The sequence below is a fragment of the Pongo pygmaeus genome, chromosome 7, assembly GCF_028885625.2.
Source record: "Pongo pygmaeus isolate AG05252 chromosome 7, NHGRI_mPonPyg2-v2.0_pri, whole genome shotgun sequence".
Taxonomy (NCBI): Eukaryota; Metazoa; Chordata; class Mammalia; order Primates; family Hominidae; genus Pongo; species Pongo pygmaeus.
Genome location: NC_072380.2, coordinates 134,350,542 through 134,370,638, shown reverse-complemented (window position 1 = coordinate 134,370,638; position 20,097 = coordinate 134,350,542). Strand labels below are relative to the sequence as shown.

General features: G+C 36.5%; 1 protein-coding gene across 1 annotated transcript in view; it reads left to right on the top strand.

The window, feature by feature from the left end:
* HAS2 (hyaluronan synthase 2) overlaps positions 1 to 18,511 on the top strand; it is a 28,057-nt gene extending 9,546 nt beyond the window's left edge. Inside the window, exons 2-4 of the mRNA XM_054499257.2 lie at positions 1,480 to 2,106; positions 13,314 to 13,415; positions 15,594 to 18,511. Coding sequence (XP_054355232.1) covers positions 1,480 to 2,106; positions 13,314 to 13,415; positions 15,594 to 16,523 — 1,659 coding nt within the window. The 3' untranslated portion in view covers positions 16,524 to 18,511. The remainder of the gene's footprint in view (positions 1 to 1,479; positions 2,107 to 13,313; positions 13,416 to 15,593) is intronic.
* Positions 18,512 to 20,097: the final 1,586 nt, after the last annotated feature.

The window sequence follows — 20,097 nt, the reverse complement described above, 5'->3', positions numbered from 1 at the left end:
GCTGTTGATAGTCTAGAGGATACTGTGTGAACAGCCAGTGTTAAGTTTGCACGTGGATTAGGAAATTATAAATAGCACATCAAGCAAAAGATTTTGCAAAGGTAATTGCTTAGTCTAAGTTTCTATTTAAAATAAAGTTATTTAGCTTTTAAAAATCAATTGAATTAAAGAAAAAGATTAAGCACTAAATATATGTAAATATGAGAAAAGCCCAAAAATGGATGCGAATGGCTAAAGATGAAGATACTGCATTTATACCAATTATATCTTCTTTGATAGTTCATCCTTGGAAGAGGAGGAAAATAAAACTCCAGGAGGAAAAAAATGAAATAAAAAGGGTTGCCAACCACCACTTTAATGCTAAGCATTGGAAATGCTTTGGGAAATACAAATCCTTTGGGAAACACAAATGTTTTGGGAAAAATGGTCCTTTTGTCCTTGAGTTGTTTAAAACTTTTTTCAGGAGATAGACAAAATTTAGGGATGACTGCAAAACTGACTATTACTGAGTGGAAATGTGTTTCAGGTCTAATGTGCTATGGCTTTTAACAGGATGGAAACTCACTTGCTAAAATAAATCATGATGTTATTTGTCCTTTAATTTATTCACTATTTCTACAAACATTTATTGTGTTTACTGTGTTCCAGTAAGGTTCATGATGCTCAGGATCTCATCATCTAGTATTGGTGATGGTGGATGGAGGAGAGAGACTTTGGAACAAATGAGTATAATTCAGAATTATGGGGCTTTAATAGACATCTATGCAGGGTACTTAGGGATGGAAGATTTTTAGTATCAGTGAGGACTTCAGAAATACTCAATTCTAAAATCCCTCATTTAAGAGATATTTTTACAAAACAACAACTGAGACCCAGAGAGGTATGGTGACTCACCCAAGGTCACACAGTTAGTTAATGAGCTAGTACTAGAATCCAGTATCCTGATCTCCAATCTCAGCTGGCTGCAGGGAAAGGATGTAAGTTGAAGAATACACATTGGAGGTGAGATTAAATTACACATGAGAAATTTAACAAAATCTCCAGTGGATTTTTTTCACTGGCCAGTATCAAGGGGTGAGGGGACTATATAGAAGAATGACTTCTTTGGGTGTTAGAAACTTCAGGGTCCCTGCCTGGCTGTGACCACATATATAGAGTACAGCCTTAGGCAAGTGATATAACACATTAAAGCAATGTATGCAGTATTTGTTTAAAACATCATGGCATTCAGTAGTATGCTGCACCATCATCTCATTTGACTCTTGAAATAACCCTCTGAGGTATGCTAGAAGGGCATCCTTATCCCTGTTTTGCAGATGAGCAAACTGAAGTGCAGAAAGTCACACAATGAGTTGGGTGAGAAACTGAGTGTTAAAACTCCTGAATGCTTCTAGTCCAATACTGTCCCTGTGATACTAGGTATATAACAAGTGTGGGACAATCATGTTTAACCAAGAGTATCATCTGATTATATTACAGATGCATTGTGAGAGGTTTCTATGTATCCTGAGAATAATTGGAACCACACTCTTTGGAGTCTCTCTCCTTCTTGGAATCACAGCTGCTTATATTGTTGGCTACCAGTTTATCCAAACGGATAATTACTATTTCTCTTTTGGACTGTATGGTGCCTTTTTGGCATCACACCTCATCATCCAAAGCCTGTTTGCCTTTTTGGAGCACCGAAAAATGAAAAAATCCCTAGAAACCCCCATAAAGTTGAACAAAACAGTTGCCCTTTGCATCGCTGCCTATCAGGAAGATCCAGACTACTTAAGGAAATGTTTGCAATCTGTGAAAAGGCTAACCTACCCTGGGATTAAAGTTGTCATGGTCATAGATGGGAACTCAGAAGATGACCTTTACATGATGGACATCTTCAGTGAAGTCATGGGCAGAGACAAATCAGCCACTTATATCTGGAAGAACAACTTCCACGAAAAGGGTCCCGGTGAGACAGATGAGTCACATAAAGAAAGCTCGCAACACGTAACGCAATTGGTCTTGTCCAACAAAAGTATCTGCATCATGCAAAAATGGGGTGGAAAAAGAGAAGTCATGTACACAGCCTTCAGAGCACTGGGACGAAGTGTGGATTATGTACAGGTAGGTCTCCACATTCCTGCCAGGGCAAACATACATTTAAATAAAGCAGCTTTTGTATCTGTCCAGTCATATGCTATAGCCCATCCTTGTCCCTTCTGAACACAGTACTTCTTTCAGTTCATTTGAAAACAGCATGACTGTTGAAAGCACATTTTGAAAAAGGGAAAAAAAATCTTGTAAAACTGTTGAGACTATCTATGAAAATGCTTAATTTGTGCTGTGTTATTGGTTAAAAATCAAGATTATTTTGACAGGAGACCCTTCCTTCCCTTCTCTCCCCCTTTTACCTTCTCTGCCCCCTTGGTTCTGCCAAGTCAAATCCAACGTCATTTTCCACACTCTAAAACTCTCCAGCTTTGTAAGAAAATAGTGTCTGCCTGAGCAGAAGGGTCTTGAGAAAATCTGCAGGCTGAAGGGAGGCTATAAAATGTTTTTCACAGAGACTGCAAAATGAGGCAAAATGAGGGTGGTGAGAACAATTTTGATTTAAAAGAGCAAAAAAAAAAAAAATTAAAATTGAGAGAAGGAAAAGGAAAACAAAAAATGAGAAAAAAAATCTTAGAGCAAAAGCAAAGTAATGTTTATTTCACTCTCCAAACAGCATTACCTCACTCACTGCAACTTGACCTTTGAAAGCATTTGTGATGGTGTTTGCCTGCATGAAAATTAGACAGGCTGTGTCTCCCATTAATTTCCTGACAGCTCACTATAGGGGTTCTCCTCTCCTGGTTCTCATTGAAGCTTCCTTCTTTAGAACATTAGTAGGGTCCCTGTGAGTTTCTAGTTTTAATTTTCTGCAGATACTTTATAATAATTAGATTTTGGCCATGATGGTATTGAGAGGGGGAAAATGTCTCTGGTTTAAGAAAGGCACTGGGATATTCTTCCTCTCCTCTAGAATTTCTAGTGAAATTCTAGTTTTTAGAAGACCCATCCTATTCTTTAGGGTCCTTTACTGGCACAGAGTCATGCCTAGTGGTTGTCAGGTAGTGAGATAGGAATGGACATTGGCTTTACAGTCAGTTGACCAAAGTTCTAATCATAGAGATTACTAGCTGGTTGACCATGGGCAAGACCACCTCTCTGAGTCTCAGTTTTCTGGATAGAATAAATTAATGTATTCCAAGTGTTTAGCAAAAGTTATTTATGATATTATCATTGATATAATTAAAGCTTTTTATATTAATATTGTTATTTATTATCATTTAGTCCTTGCTCAAATTATAGTACCTGTCAATTGCCACCATATGACTGATTTCAGTTGATGTCTGAAGAGTTTAGAGACGTTTCTTCATTATGTTAATCTCCCTTCTAGACAGTTGGGAGCATTTCTCTGTCAAGTTTCTCCTAATTTCTCAAAGGTAAAACTTCTAAGTTAAGGTAGTTTCAGTTATCTTTGGACATTTGGTATTTACATAAGTACAACTTTGGGCTTAGATGAGAGGATAACAGGCTATTTTCAAAGGGAAAGGATGACTGGGAACTTATAGAGGATATGAAAAATGAAGTTCTGGGCTTTAAATAAGAAAGCATCTGTTTTGATATTTTGTCTTTAATTTCAGTTAAAACAATTGCTACATTTGTCATTTCTAATTAAGGCCTCATTGTATGGGTTTTTTCTTCCTTTTCTTTAAACCTGCTCCTCCCAAACCCTCTTCTCCCATCATTTTTGTTTTGAATTTTGTTTGTATCCTTGACAACTTTATGCTGTGCCTGTCCAGGAAAAAAATAATACAAAATATGAAATATTAGAATAGGCCTCCTGCTAGAGCCCTAATCAAGCTTGAGAACTTTTCTTCCTCCAGGCTGAGATAGGGGAAGTCTCCAGATATACTGACCCGACCAGCAGCTTTTAACTAGGCCCTGATGCCTCCTGGGACTCTCAGCCAGTTCCAAGCACTCACACAGGAGTACAAATCTCTTAGCATTCTGAACCTGGTAATTCCATCTTTTCATCCCTCAGTAAATCCCCTGATATTTAACCATGTTTGACCTATAAAAATGGCAATTTCCTAAGGTTCAATCCACAATACTAACCACTCCCATCTTCTATTCTAACTGTCCCAGGGTTTGAGAATTGCAAAGCAGAAACCACAGAAAGACAAATAAGGGTAAAAGGGTTTGAGGATGTTGGCTGCTAAGCATTACAAGTGATGGAACTTGGAGTGCAGGCTGGTTAGGGAATGAAGGAAGCAAAGTTCAGGTGGTAATACACAAGAGAAAATGGGGGCTGGGGAAGAAATTAACCATGCTTCCAAACTTGCTGGAGAATTCTGCTTAACTGTGGAGAGAGATGGCCAAAAGGATTGGTTTCCAGTTGCAGCCGAATCCTTGGCACTCTTCAGCACTCTTTTCACTTGGTCTTGAATAGATGCCTTGCTTTTTGCTCTCATAGCCTATTATTTCATACCTTCACCACTTTCCCAAAACCCTATCCAAACTCCTCTCTGCTTAACTACTAACAGATGACCTTGCCTCCTACTACAGAGAAAGTCAAAAGTACTAATTCTGAATGCTGTCAAGATCATCTTTACTCTCTTCTTAAACTGTTTCAAGAGTATCCAACCTCACTTCTTGTCTCAAAGTTATTCTTTTGATCTATGCTCTTGAGACCACTGGGCCTGCTTCCTCTTGTCTCCTCGGGAATACAGCTTTATCAGCTACCAGCTCTAACTCTATCTGTCTCAGCTTTCATCTCTAGTCTTCTCTGCTGACTGCTCTCTTGGCCCTGTAGCTGTTCAAATAATTAATGCTGACATAGAACAGTAAGGGAGTCACTAGTCACAGAGAAACCCAGTGCGGTAGCAAATTTATCTGATGATGCTGGTGGGTACTTTCAGAGATAAAGAAGATAGAAAACAGAGGAAGGGAAAAAATAAATTGAGAAAAGAAGTTAAAGAGGGCCAGTGTGGTGGCTGATGCCTGTAAGTGTAGTGCTTTAAGAGACCAAGGCAGAAGGATTGCTTGAGCCCAGGAGTTCGAGACCAACCTGGGCAACTTAGGGAGAGCTCGTCTCTACAAAAAAAAAAAAAAAAAAAAAATTAGCTGGACTTGGTGGTGCATGTCTCTGGTCCCAGCTACTCGGAAGGCCAACCTAGAAGGATGGCTAGAGCCTGGGAGGTCCAGGCTGTACTAAGCCATTATCATGCCAGCCTGGGTAACAGAGAAAGACCCTGTCTCAAAAAAAGGAAAAAAAAAAAAAAGTTGAAGGGAATGAAATTTTTTTTTTAAGAGTGACAAAGATTTTTAAAATTCAGAATCAATGTATTTTCTAGAGAAACTTTGTTTTAAAAAATGGATGGGTTCTGACCTGTTCTGAGTATGGCTTAATGTTAGACAAAAGTTTGTACCTCTTTGAAATAGTGTTTATATTGGCTTTTTTATTTACAAAATAACACAGGCCTATGGCAGCATGTTTTAAAAGTATTAAAAAAGTATAATGAACAAAATTAAAATTATCTTAAACAAATACCCAACTGATTGACACTTTCCAATGTATATTTTTCTGTTTTTTCCCTTGTTTTTAGAACAATTTGGGATTATGTTAATTTTTTATATTTTTTATGTAATGTTATCAGAAAACTTAAAATATATTTGGATGTCTTATTATATAATTGCTTTATTCCTATCTCTTACTGAACATGCGTATTACCACTCAAGTGGCCACCAGTCTATGAGACAAAGGAAAACATAAAACAGTATCCCCTGATGTCTGCATTAGGGACTTCCTAGGTAGAAAATAATATAACAAATATGAACATCTTCTAAGCTGGAAGATTACAGGAGGAAATGTTATTATTGATTTAATCTCACAGCATTCTACATATGCAGAATTCTTTGGGGAAAAAAGTAAGGCTTTATTATTCCTAACAGTAGAGTTGACTGTGATTATTACTGGATTCTGTATTTGCAAATTTGTCTACTCAGTAAAACGTACTTGTAACCCTAAAATCAATAATTGCAGTCATTAGGTGGTCATTTGCTAACAAGCACACAGTGGCAAAAAATTTGAGTCATCCAATGTGCATGTTCCAGCTGAGGTCAAACAAGGTGATGCTTTGGCTTCTTGTTTCAGCTTTTATACTGTAAACAATTATCCTCTTCATGGTCTCTTTAGTGCCACATTTTTCCCTTTTTTGTGCTTTTCCTTGGTGATGTAGCTGTTTAACATGGCCTCAAACTGTAATGCTGAAATGCTATCTAGTGCTCCTAAGCACAAGAAGACTGTGATACACCTCACGGAGATGAATTTCCTTTAGGCATGAGATATTGTGCTGTTGGACATGAGTTCAATATTAGTGAACCAACTATAGGTATATTAAATAAGGTACATATAAACAGAAGCACAGATAAAACAAGATTATATGTTGTCAAAATGTTGTGGCCAGAGGTTCGGAGGAACCTAGCCCTGTTTCTGCTAGAAGCATGTTTTCAGTATTTTCCAGTTCAGTGTTCCTGACAACTTTATGTAATATAATTACCATAAATAATGATAATCAACTGTGTATAACATTTGACTGGTTCCTGTTTTGTTCTGTATAGAAAGCCTGAGCAACTGATATATTCTGAGGGCCAGTATTGAGAATAGTAAGTTTATTTGCATCTTTCATTTTGGAGGATAAGACTAAGAGCTCACTGAAATAAGAATGAGGAAATCTGAATTCTATACCCAACTTTGTTGTTTACCTGCTATGGTCCTGGCCTTAATGAATCATCAACTGAGGTAGTAGACCAGATGATCTCTAAGATCTCTTTCAGCTCAAGATTCTTAAGTCAGTATTGGTGTAATTCTTCTGACATCTTAATTATATCTAGCAACATACTGAAGCTCTGCTAGAGCAAGATCAAAAGAAAAAGGGATATCAGAATTTTCATTTGTTGGTTACTATCATGTGTCTCACTCTCACTTTTAATCTGCCTTTTCCCCCCAGATTGCTTCTTGAATATAAATCTTGATTTAAGGGCACCATTATGAGCTTTTCTGATTCCCTTCTTTAGAATGAGAATTCCAAACATTTGGAATAAGGGTCCTTTATGGTTTAAGCCTTAGAGGTGACAGCATTTGGTTTCTCACTTTTCCAGCTGGCTCGTCACCTTTGTTTTGCACCTTTTATAACTTTCACTCATTTTCAACTTTCCTAGAAAGGAAAAGAGAATAACCAAATGACTTCTTTTTTTCACTTTAATAATTGGAAGAGATTGGTTGTCGGAAGGCAGGAATTATTTTATAATAATTTGGATAATTCATTCTACTAAGGAAGGCTTGTATATTCCTAATTCCTTTTAAGAAGAATTACAAAGAAGTACCAAACTGCATAGGTGTCTATAATGTAAAGGCTTTCTGTTGGCTAGATTTGAGATCCTGTACCATAAACCAAATTACTACAAGAAAAGAACCTCCTCCCCATCCCCCGTTCCTTTCACAAAAGAAAGATGATGTTTTCATTGAGGACTTGTTTTTTTTTTCTGGGATGGTTTTACTCATTAATTTCAAAAAGCTTTTGTAGCTCTAAAATGTTTAGATTTTATGATTTTGTATTTGTTGCTTAATTTGAGGCTGCTTAACTTAGCTATATGTTTATATGTAAATTCTATTCATCTAGAATTCATATAAATAGAAAATCAAGATTAAAAAATAAAGTTATACAATCTTGATAAAGTCTTAGAAGTTTGTTGTAATATAATTAATGAACATGCACTAGAGTTTTGGATTGATTTTTTTTTTTTTGGTTGTATGAGAAATTTTAAATTGTGTGTAATATTCCATCTTTATAAAGTCAACTTCTGTCCTCACTGTTTTGTTTCCCCCAAATCTTGCATGTATTGTGGCCCACTTTTTAGTATATATGAGTTCCATTTATTGAGCATTTACTGTGAGCTAGCCATTATTAACAGCTTTACATACATTATCTTATTAACTAACCATTACAACAAACTTATGAGGTAGATGTGATTATCCATATTTTTCACCTACAGAATGGAAGCTTAGGAGGTAAGGAGTCTGTAGTGAAGAAACGAGTCCAAGTTTACATAACTGGTTAATGGTGGATTGGGATCCAGATTAATTTGATTCCAAGGCCTTATATAGTACTTTTTTTGTTTGTTTGTTTGTTTCAGTAGTGTGTTTGCTCTGAGGTTGTACTGATAGGAGTTCAGGGGGAATGGTAGCATCTTGTATTTACTAAGTAAGTATTTGTGGAATTTTTTGTTCCTGCCATTACCCCTTTTTACTAGAGAAATTGGGCTGGGGGTGGATACAGAATTTCTGTTTACTTTTGGGTTAAGTTGTGGGAGGAAACAAGAACAAATTCTACACATTCTAGAGCTAGTCTCATTGGGTCAAGGTTAAGATGAAGGGTCAAGGTTAAGATGAAGGGTTAAGCCTTACAAGCAGGAAAAAGGTGAAGCCTTCTTCAAAAGAAAGAGTTTTGATTTATTTTCAACCTGTTTCCTCACTGGAGGCAGCCAGAGTAATTAAGATTTCTCTCTTGCTGTGTTAGCTGTCAATGCCCTTTGAAGTGGTATGGGAGGAAGTGAGGAGATCCATCAGTCTGGAAAAAAAAGACATTAAAAGTAAAACATGGAGATTTGGCATTTTAGACTTGTATCTTAAAATTTGAAAGGCATCTGTTAGAATAGATAACAGTATTTCTACAGGAGATTTTTATTTAGATTGTTGTGAGATAAATTAACTTTAAGATTAGTGAGATAAATTAGAACAGACAGGAATGCTATAGATGCTTCCAGATAAATTTGAGTTTGTTCATGTGGTAAGAGATTCTGTATATGTAATCAATTCCTGTGTTCCTATTAGTGATTGTTGCTACTGAGCCATCTATTTGTGATAATTGACATAATCCTTTAGGTGTGGGTTTACCTAGAAAGTATAAAATATTGAAGACTATTACCTTATACTAATGGAATACTTCTCTACAGTCCTTTGTAATTCACAAGGTACTTTTATTTGCAGTGTCTCACAAATGTCCCGTGATGATGGCAAATGGTTCATTCAAGGTTATAGAAGTAGTAAGTTACAGGACTTCAGACTTTAATTAAGCCTTCTTGATTTCATGGGTACTTGCTCTTGTAATAGGCAAAATCTTGGCTGAAGAAAATCTAATTTATTAATATCCTACACTTCAGGCTCTTCCTAACACAGGGAGATAGAGACAGCTTTTGCAAAATCTACTAAATTAAAATTGGGCTTCAAACATATTTAATCTCAACTTCACTGTTATTTTTAAGAAAGCAGAACCTTCCCCCTGTAACCAGTTATTTTGAACCCAGGGTTGGCAAACTTTGCTTATAAAAGGCTAAAAAGTAAATATTAGGCTTTGCAGGCTATATGGTCTCTGTTGTAACTAGTCAATTTTGCTGTTGCAGGATGAAAAGCAGCCATAAATAGTAAGTAAATGAGCAGGCAAGGGTGGATGCATGCCTTTCTGAGCTTTCCTTTCTGATACAGCATGCATCCAATAAAACCTTATTTATGAACAGTAAAATTTTAATTTTATATAATTTCCATGTGTCACAAAATATTCTTTTTTTGATTTTTTTTTTTCAACTATTGAATAATGTAAAACCATTCTTGGCCCATGACCCATATCAAGACAGGTGGCAGGCTAGACTTGAGCAGTAGGCCTTGGTTTGCCAATCCCTATTTTAGATAGGGAGGAAATGGAGGGGATTAACTCTTGGCTGGAGTAGTGAGGCAGGAAGAGTGATGGGCTTCTGCAATTTAGTGGATGATTCTGTGGTTAAGACTGTGGTGGCTGGTTCTTCTAAATAATGTCTTCTTGACATGTTTCATTTACTCAAAAGTTGGTGACTTGCTTCATTTCCATATGTCCTGGTGAGAAATCTTATAACTAGTGATCATGTGGTTTCAACGAATTACACTGATACACTTAGTGTGGCCAAAAAGATGTTTCAGTTTGTTCTCTTTCCTGTGTGCAAATGTTGTCCTGTAGTTTTTCCTTATGTGAGGTTCAGTTCTCCTTGAACTGGTGCATGTCTCCCACAGATTGTAATCCAGGGCTAAATAGCTGACATTCATGAAATTGCATACTTGTTATCGATGAGTGAGGAGATGGCTAGAAAGCCTGTTCTTGCTGTATGGATTTTAAGAAGGGCTAAAATTATGCTCTTTACACCCTACTGAGTAAATTCCCTTGTGTCCATGAATACACATGCTTTCACAAACTGTCAAAGACCATGGCTTTCTAGCTGGCATTCTATCACCAAACAGCATCCAGTAGTTGAAAAATTTTAAAGCTGTTAAATCCCATGATAATAAACTCTTTCCCAAGAGATTTCTGAGCTTTCCTTTTTGATACAGCTAAATTCACCATGTGAACAATCTCTCTCAGAGAACTTCTGGCACTTTACTATTGGAAATTGGGAGGGGCAGGGACCAATTTAAATATGTAGAACCTTATAAATTTGGTTCCAGTGTAGTCATTTCAAAGAGCCAGTTCTCCTGGCTTGCTTGTGCTCACAAGCAGACGGAGTTATTTGAACATTAACTCTGGATTGCCCCCTTCCTGTTGTTTTTAGTCTTATTTTAGCCTGGTTTTACCTTTTCCAGCTTGAGTCAACAGAGGTGGGTGTGGTCATAAACTCAGGATGCTGGAGGCTAAAGATGAGTTAGACTTTCTGCCTTCATGTTTTTCTAGCCTCATCACAGACCTCCTGCCCACCTCGTAGCCACATATAAACCAGGGATAGACAGGGCATGGGAGAGGCAAAACATCACTTTCGGGGGAATTCTTCTAGGTTCCAGAGGCTTGAGATGCTTGGCTACAGACCCAAGTGTCAGTAAAATCCTGTTTTTTACAATGAAAAGCGAATGCCTAGCTTCTGCCTAATTTTTTTTTTTCTTAAAATAAGTGAGACTATGCTGAACCTAAATGGAATGACAAAAAGACAATCAATAGGGTTTCATTTAGAAAATGAGTTCTTCTAAACAAGGAGAATAAAGTTTTAAAAATTCAGAAGTTAACCCCAAAATTGCTATAATTAAACCTAGAAGGGTGATAGGTTCACCTTCTGATGCCCCATATACTCCACACATTATGATTTCCAATAATGCATTTAAATTGCTATTTTCACCAGCATTCTTCATTAACATGAAACCTTTTCAGAAAAAAAGCTAGTAGTAAAATTGAGGTAGATACTTTCATTTTTTATTTTATTTTATTATATTTTTCAGATGGGGTTTTGCTGTGTTGCCCAGGCTGGTCTCAAACTCCTGGGCTCAAACAATCCCCCTGCCTTGGCTTCCCACTGCTCTTCCTAACACAGGTGTTAGCCACTGCACCCAGCCTAGATGCTTTTAAAAATGTTGGGATTCCTTAGTTACTAATGTGAGGGACTCATGCTACATGTATCTAAAGTCTCCTTTAATTCTGAGACTTTATGCTTCTACTAATTGGTTAATTTCCTTTTTTTTTTAATTCAAAACTGGTATATCAAACACTGTTTTCTGTGAGACAGGGTCTCACTTTGTCACTCAGGCTGAAATACTATGTTTATAGAGTGGTTTGCAGAACTGTTAACTAATTTATTTTGATATTAAAAAAATGGGCTAAATCTTGATTCAGTCCAGCCAGTACAGTCAGACTTGATGGCAGAATAATGGGAATTGCAGATAGTAAATACTCAGTCTCTGCCAATCATGCCATTCATTATCTGAATGGGGATGTCAAGCTGATTAATCACATGACAATTCTGATCAATTTATATTTGTTAGGACTTTGCTGCATTCAGCAGAAAATAATATGTCCAATTAGTAAATGTTGCAGGGATAGGGAGTTGGGGACTTTTTTTTCCTATTTCTGATTTTCTCTGATCATATGGAGGAAGCTCCATTGGCAGGTATAACCCATCAGCCTTTTCCAGCTGTTTCACTGCTTTCTTGAGAGAAAAGGAGTGACTTAATCTTATTAGTGAGTGTGGAAGGAATAAGGGGAAGCCCAGCTCTTTCTCCTTGGCTTTTGGGAGTGGGCACCCCCCAGGAACAGGTATCAGCTGTACCTGTTGAAGGGACATACACTGTATCTGCAGGAGGCTAGTCCCACTGAGAGCCTCTCTGGGACTGAGTAAAGTCTCCGGGACTGAGTAATTCTGGGAAACAGAATTATGAAGCTCATTTTTCCACATATAAAGCCCTATTCTCCATATCAGCTTTGTAAGCATACAGGTAATAGTTTGGTTTTCCATTTGCTTTATTATTCTTCTGTTTAATTTTTCAATTGATTTGGAAATCAGTCTGAAAAGAAAAGCACAGCTTATAGCCCTGTGCCCTTGAGACTCCAATAGAAATAACTATTAGGAATACACAGTTATAAACTAATTCCAACAATTTTCTTCAAGTTGTGGTTGGTCTGGTTTCAGACTTGCTTTTTTTTTTTTAGCTCATAGAAAGATTGTGTTTAAAAACAACAATGGGCATTTCTAGAATAGCTTAAAGTGATTTATATCCACTTTTAAATTCAGAGGGCTAGATGAACACTTAATACTTTAGAATAAAAGAGTTGAAGGTCCTGCAAATCCCCTTCCTGATACAATGTCATTTGCTAAGCCCGGGTCATATGGACTTTAGAACTAAACAATCTTTAGAACTACACTATTGCTTTAGAATTATACAATCCTATGTAGGAGAACTGCTCTCCTGTCATTTATTTACCATATTAAAATGAAAGGTAAAATCATTATTAAATATATCTCCCTTTCAATAATGTCATAGAATTTTCTTATCATTCAGACCTGAAAGACAAAAAGGCCTAAAAGCCTTATTGAAGGTAACAAGAAAACATTTTTTTTTTTCTTAAACAGACCTCTAGGGGGACCAACCATTACAGTTTGCCAGGACTGGGGGTTACCTGGGATGTGAGACTTTCATTGACAAAATTGGGAGCATCTATGGCAAACTGGGACAAATTGATCACGCTACAAGTCATACTTAGCACATCACTTCAGCTGTTCTACCCAGCAATGTCATTAACTTAAATATTGAGTTTGCTGAAAAATAGGCTCTTTGTATTCGCCATGATACAACAAGGCCTTTGTTATCACCATGATACTTGCTTACTGAGGCCTTGTGACAGTAAGATGAGGACACAGTATGTATGCAAAATTTTGACTACAAGGAATGTATTTATAGTTCCTCCTTTTCTTTAACTCATTTTTCATTTTCTTCTTTGCAGGTCTGTGATTCAGATACTATGCTTGACCCAGCCTCATCTGTGGAGATGGTAAAAGTTTTAGAAGAAGATCCCATGGTTGGAGGTGTTGGGGGAGATGTCCAGGTACGTGGCTTCATTTTTTTTTTGTTTTGCATGAAATACTTTTAAGAGCAGTTTTACTCATTGACTCATTAAACATACATTTACTAAATACGAACTCTGTGCCAGGTGTTGTTCTTGGTGCTTGAGACACATTAAAATGTGCCTTGGATCTGCTTCACTGCCTCTTTTCCTATGTAAATTGAAATACAATTTAGAACTTTCTTGCTTAGTCCTGGGGTATAACCCATTTCTGTGGTAGCTGATAAGTTATATGCAACTTAAAATAAATGTATAATGATTTCCACCATATACCTTTGGGCCATAACTTAATATTTCATGTTCTGCTAAAAATTATTTCATTACAAGGATTAAGAAATAGAAGTATGAGCCGGGCACAGTGGTTTATGCCTGTAATCCCAGCACTTTGGGAGGCTGAGGCAGGTGGATCACCTGAGGTCAGGAGTTCAAGACCAGCCTGACCTATATGGTGAAACCCCATCCCTACTAAAAATACAAAAATTAGCTGGGCGTGGTGGCATGCAACTGTAGTCCCAGCTACTTGGGAGGCTGAGACAAGATAATTGCTTGGACCTGGGAGGCGGAGGTTGCAATGAGCCGAGAGCATGCCACTGCAGTTCAGCCTGGGTGATAGGGTAAGACGGTCTCAAAAAAAAAAAAAAAACAGAAAAAAAGAAAAAAGAAATAGAAGTATGGTAAGAAATTGATATATATCTTATACCTATATACCTAAAGGATGATCAATATGTGGTTGATTAAAAAAAAAACTGAGTCAAAAAGGAATAATTAAAAAAAAAACAGACTCAAATTTATACTAGTGAGAAAGGCAAAGAATGGATAAGTGGTTTTTCAATACTGTCCATCATTTGTTATTGATGAAGAAACAATTAATGAAACAAATATTAATGGAGGTAATTTGACATTTGTGGGATGGAAAAATGTGTATGTGAAAATCTGTGAAGATTAAAATAAGATTCCCTTGCAAATATGAGGTTAGATTTTAGCAAAAGCTAAGAAAGCATGTGGACAATAGACTTTAAAATTTAGATATTATCATGCTATATAACCCATTTTATATATGTAGTTTGATAGCAAAAGCTAAGAAAGCATGTGGACAATAGACTTTAAAATTTAGATATTATCATGCTATATAACCCATTTTATATATGTAGTTTGATAGCAAAAGCAAAGAAATTACATTAGAAGGGACAAAGAAATAGCCTGGTGATTTAAAAAAAAAGGAAGCTTGCAAAATCCATAACATGAGACAGAGGAGAGGATGTAGAAATATTGCCAAGAAAAGCTGATAATTTTCAATAGCCTTTATATAAAGCATTATTTCACGATTCAAATTTTGCAGGAAGGCCATGGGAAACTCTCCTATTGCTGCTATTGCAAAAAAAGTGTGGATAAAGGAGAGGAAAAGTAATAGCCAAGGACAAGATCAGTTTGAAATTAACCAGCACAGGAGGAACTGGGACCTAAAAACATTGAAATCTTAGCTGTTATGAAAGAGTGCCTGAGAAAAGAGTTTAGGGATTGAGAGCTAAAGCCTAAAAAAAACTCAATTTGTCCAGGTGCGGTGGCTCATGCCTATAATCCCAGCACTTTGGGAGGCCGAGGCAGGCAGATCACCTGAGATCAGGAGCAAGACCAGCCTGGCCAACATGGCGAAACCCCGTCTCTACTAAAAATACACAAATTAGCCAGGCCTGGTGGCGCGCACCTGTAGTCCCAGCTACTTGGGAGGCTGAGGCGGGAGAATCATTTGAACCAGAGAGGCGGAGGTTGCAGTGAGCCCAGATCGCGCCACTGCACTCCAGTCTGGGTGACAGAGCAAGACTGCGTCTCTAAATAAATAAATAAATAAATAAATAAATAAATATCTCAATATGATAACACAACAAACACAATAAGAATAGCAGAAAGAGGGTAGAGGATGAAATAGAAAAAAATATTCACCATCAAAGAATCGCAACACATGCATACAACATAACAAATAGTAACAGAATCAGAGAATCAGAGAAAACATAAAATAACCACGCCAAAAAGAGGAACGAAGCCAAAATGGGAGGATAAAATAACAAATCTTACTCCAGGTAGTAGCCTCAGGATGGAACAGGTTTTGCTGGAATTTTTAGCTAAAGCTTACCTATTACTTTTATGTTTTTCTTCTTGCAGATTTTAAACAAGTACGATTCCTGGATCTCATTCCTCAGCAGTGTGAGATATTGGATGGCTTTTAATATAGAAAGGGCCTGTCAGTCTTATTTTGGGTGTGTCCAGTGCATTAGTGGACCTCTGGGAATGTACAGAAACTCCTTGTTGCATGAGTTTGTGGAAGATTGGTACAATCAAGAATTTATGGGCAACCAATGTAGCTTTGGTGATGACAGGCATCTCACGAACCGGGTGCTGAGTCTGGGCTATGCAACAAAATACACAGCTCGATCTAAGTGCCTTACTGAAACACCTATAGAATATCTCAGATGGCTAAACCAGCAGACCCGTTGGAGCAAGTCCTACTTCCGAGAATGGCTGTACAATGCAATGTGGTTTCACAAACATCACTTGTGGATGACCTACGAAGCGATTATCACTGGATTCTTTCCTTTCTTTCTCATTGCCACAGTAATCCAGCTCTTCTACCGGGGTAAAATTTGGAACATTCTCCTCTTCTTGTTAACTGTCCAGCTAGTAGGTCTCATAAAATCATCTTTTGCCAGCTGCCTTAGAGGAAATATCGTCATGGTCTTCATGTCTCTCTACTCAGTGTTATACATGTCAAGTTTACTTCCCGCCAAGATGTTTGCAATTGCAACAATAAACAAAGCTGGGTGGGGCACATCAGGAAGGAAAACCATTGTTGTTAATTTCATAGGACTCATTCCAGTATCAGTTTGGTTTACAATCCTCCTGGGTGGTGTGATTTTCACCATTTATAAGGAATCTAAAAGGCCATTTTCAGAATCCAAACAGACAGTTCTAATTGTTGGAACGTTACTCTATGCATGCTATTGGGTCATGCTTTTGACGCTGTATGTAGTTCTCATCAATAAGTGTGGCAGGCGGAAGAAGGGACAACAATATGACATGGTGCTTGATGTATGATATTCCATGTTTTGACGTTTGCAGTCACACACAACACCTTAGTTCCTCTAGGGGCTGTACAGTATTGTGGCATCAGATAATGCCACCAAAGGAGACATATCACTGCTGCTGGGACTTGAACAAAGACATTTATATGGGTTTATTTTCATTCTGCCAAAGTAAAACAATACATCAACAAGAAGAAACTCAGATTTAACCTGTTATTTCTATGAAAATGGGATGAATTCTTTGTTTATGCACTTTTTTCCTTACTGTGCATCCGCCTGAAAGTGTTTTGCCCTATATACCTCACTAGCCATGCTTTATGTGGGTTATCATGGAAGAAAAGGATTTTGGAAACTCAAGGAAAAGTTCTTTCAACCTATACAACCTAACTTATGGACTGTTTTGATAGATAATTTTTTTTTTTAGGAAGGATTTTCTTTTTAACTTTACCAAATGAAATGCCAAAGGAAGTTTTAAAGGCCGTTGGCTGTGCTGTATTTTGATATAATTGTACTGTGTTTTTAAATTTTGTATGCCAATCTTAAAGACAAATTTTGCATATTCTCTATTTTACTTCTCTGCCAAAATAAACCTGTTCTTCCTTTTTTAAAATAAAATAAGTTCTTAAAAAATTTATACTTAAAAAATCCTGCCCAAAATGTGAAGCTTGGTTGACTGATGTTCATGATAGAAAGAATAAAATGTTTCTCTCTCTCTACCTTTTAAAATTGAATAGTTTATTTCTGTGAAAGAAGTATTTAAACTTTCAATATTTTAACTTTTTGTTTTTATTTCTTTTAGAAAAGGCCAATATACCTATCACACTTTGGAAGTAAAAATACACACTTCCATGTGTACCTAAAAAAAAAAATCATTGAAAATCAAGGCCAAAGGTAGTGCAATTTTTTCATAAGATTTAAAAAAAAGGGAATGATAGTCTTTGAAAGAAAACAGTAGGCATCCAGCACTGGACAAAACATGGGTATCAAAGATGAATAATCTTTGGAGATTCTGGCAGTGTTTTCCCAGACCGAGTCAAGTGGAAAGTGGAGAAATTATCTGTATAATTTTGGACACATATGATGCAGTTTATCAAAGGTTTTCTGTGGCCTGAATTTACTGGGTCCTACCTATACATTGAACATGTTTTGCCTGTCTTTTTTTCTTTTCAACTTGCCAGTTCGCTTTACATGTTAGTATAATGTTTACACGGGTGAGTTGGATAAATTATAAAACATATAAATTCAAAATTGGCAGATAGAATCACCAATTATCTATCCTCTTTTACTTTCAAATGAGGAATTTTGTTTTTCTGAATTACACAGATCATCACTTCCTATTTCCTGTTCTGGGCCTGTATAAAAATGTCTACACAGTAGAAGTGACATCAAGGTTTAATAAGTATATCAATGATTGGCACATATAAAAATTGTTGAACCAAATACTCTGAACTTGGCTAATTTAGTTACTACAAGGCCTCTATTATCCAGTTTTATTTTTTACACAATTGACCTTGCCTTGTAGCTGGTGCTGTGTAGACCTGTGTTGAAAACACAATCGGAATATATGAATAATTGAATAAACAGCATTATGGTGAGGCAGAGACACATGGAGAAGTGTTAAAAAAAAAAATGGGCTTCCTGCCTTTCTGCCTCTTTTTTATGCAGTCGTCTATGTTACATCTATCCTGCCTAAGAAAAAGCTGCACATCCTACCTTCAGAGTACAAAAAGGTACATCTTCTGAAACTCAAGACTCCCACTGATTGGAGAGCTTGTGGAAAACAAACACACCATGCCAATAAATGAGACGAAAACTTGAGTTTGCCTTTTTAACTATTTATGTTCTAAGTTAAGCTTTGATAACATTCAAATGTCAAATTCTCTCATTCTTATAAAAAGTTGAATTAATTGCCTGTATTTATTTTAGCAATTATTCAATGTATTTCCAGTATAGGATGTATAGTATAATTAATTTTTTGTAAATAAAATATTTTTGATAAGATTATTGCCTTTTTTTCTAAGGGAAGGGGGAACTTTGTTTTCCTGATTATAATGGTATGAATTTAGGAAGGGGGGTTTTAAAAAAATGATGGTTGGTAAAAAAGAATATGTCATTTAATGTTACTTATTATTAGGCAGAAATCCCCAAAATTGGTGTGGTTTGGAAATCTGGAAAATCAGAGAGAGAGGAGAGAGACTGCTTAATTATCATTACCCTTGTCTATAATCTTCTCTTTCTTCTGCTTCCCTTGAAAGCAGCACAAATTTAGACAATTTTTTTAATTATGGTATCTTATAGCAGGAAAAAAATCAAATATATGCAGAAATATGCTAAGCAAGCTTGTTTGTTTCAGCATTATTCAGAAATAATAAAACCTTAACCTAAAATCAAATGATGAGGGCAACAATTAAATAAATCATGGCATTTCTAAAAAATGGGACATCATTAGCTATTGAACACAATGTTCTCAGAGAACACGTGGATTTTGGAGAAATGTCACATTAAAAAATAACCATTTTGTACAGTAACATCCCAATTTTATAAAAGTGAAGATGTTTAAACATGATTATCTCTAATACTGAGAATGACTGATTTATATTCTGTATATGTTTTCGTATTTTCCAAATACTATAAATATGTTTTTATAATCAGGAAAAAAAAGACAATACATATTGACTTTTTAAAAAGTGGGTTGGGACATCTAACAGCATTTTCTGATTAGAGGAGTTTGATAGTAATTATCTCATTTTACCTCTTATCCCTCAAATTCATCTTATTTCCCAGTTCTTTTGTGTTATCTGTTTTCTAAGAATCCTTCATTACTTTTGTACTGCTACATTATAAACTATAGCCACTGAACATTGTTGTCAGATAATCCAGAAATATTGATCGTTCTAATCTTAATAATTCGCTGATGAAGTCACTTGGTGACAATCTTTTAATGTAAAGAGCCTTGAAGTATACATTTTAGGGGTGGGCATGGTGGCACACGCCTGTAACTCCAGCAGTGTGGGAGGATTGCTTGAGGCCAGGATTTTGAGACTAGCCTGGGCAACATGGCAGGACCCCGTCTCTACAATTTTTTTTTTTTTTTAATTAGCCCAGTGTGGTGGCGTCGCCTGTGGTCCCAGCTACTCAGAAGGCTGAAGTGGGAGGATTGCTTTAGCCCCAGAGGTCAAGGAGGCTACAATGAGCTGTGTTTGCACTACTGCACTGCAGTCTGGGCAACAAGAATGAGAACCTATCTCAAAAAAAACAAAAAAAACAAAAAACAAAAAACCCATAAAACTATTCTTAATTCACCAGCATTACCAAAACAGGCAACAAGCCAGATATATCCTGCAGCCCATAGTTAATGACCCCCACTCTTTAGAAATCTGTTGACTTATTTGTACCATTAAGTACTCACACTGACACCTAATTTTTGAGCACATACTATGTTTTAGGCACTACCAGAAGCATGCTTTATAGATTAGTTATTATGTCAGTCCCAAGAAGTTCCATTACTATTACCATTTTAAGCGAGGAAGCTGAGTGAAGTTTAAAGAGATTTGGTAACTCAATATTATAAAGCCAGTACATTGTAG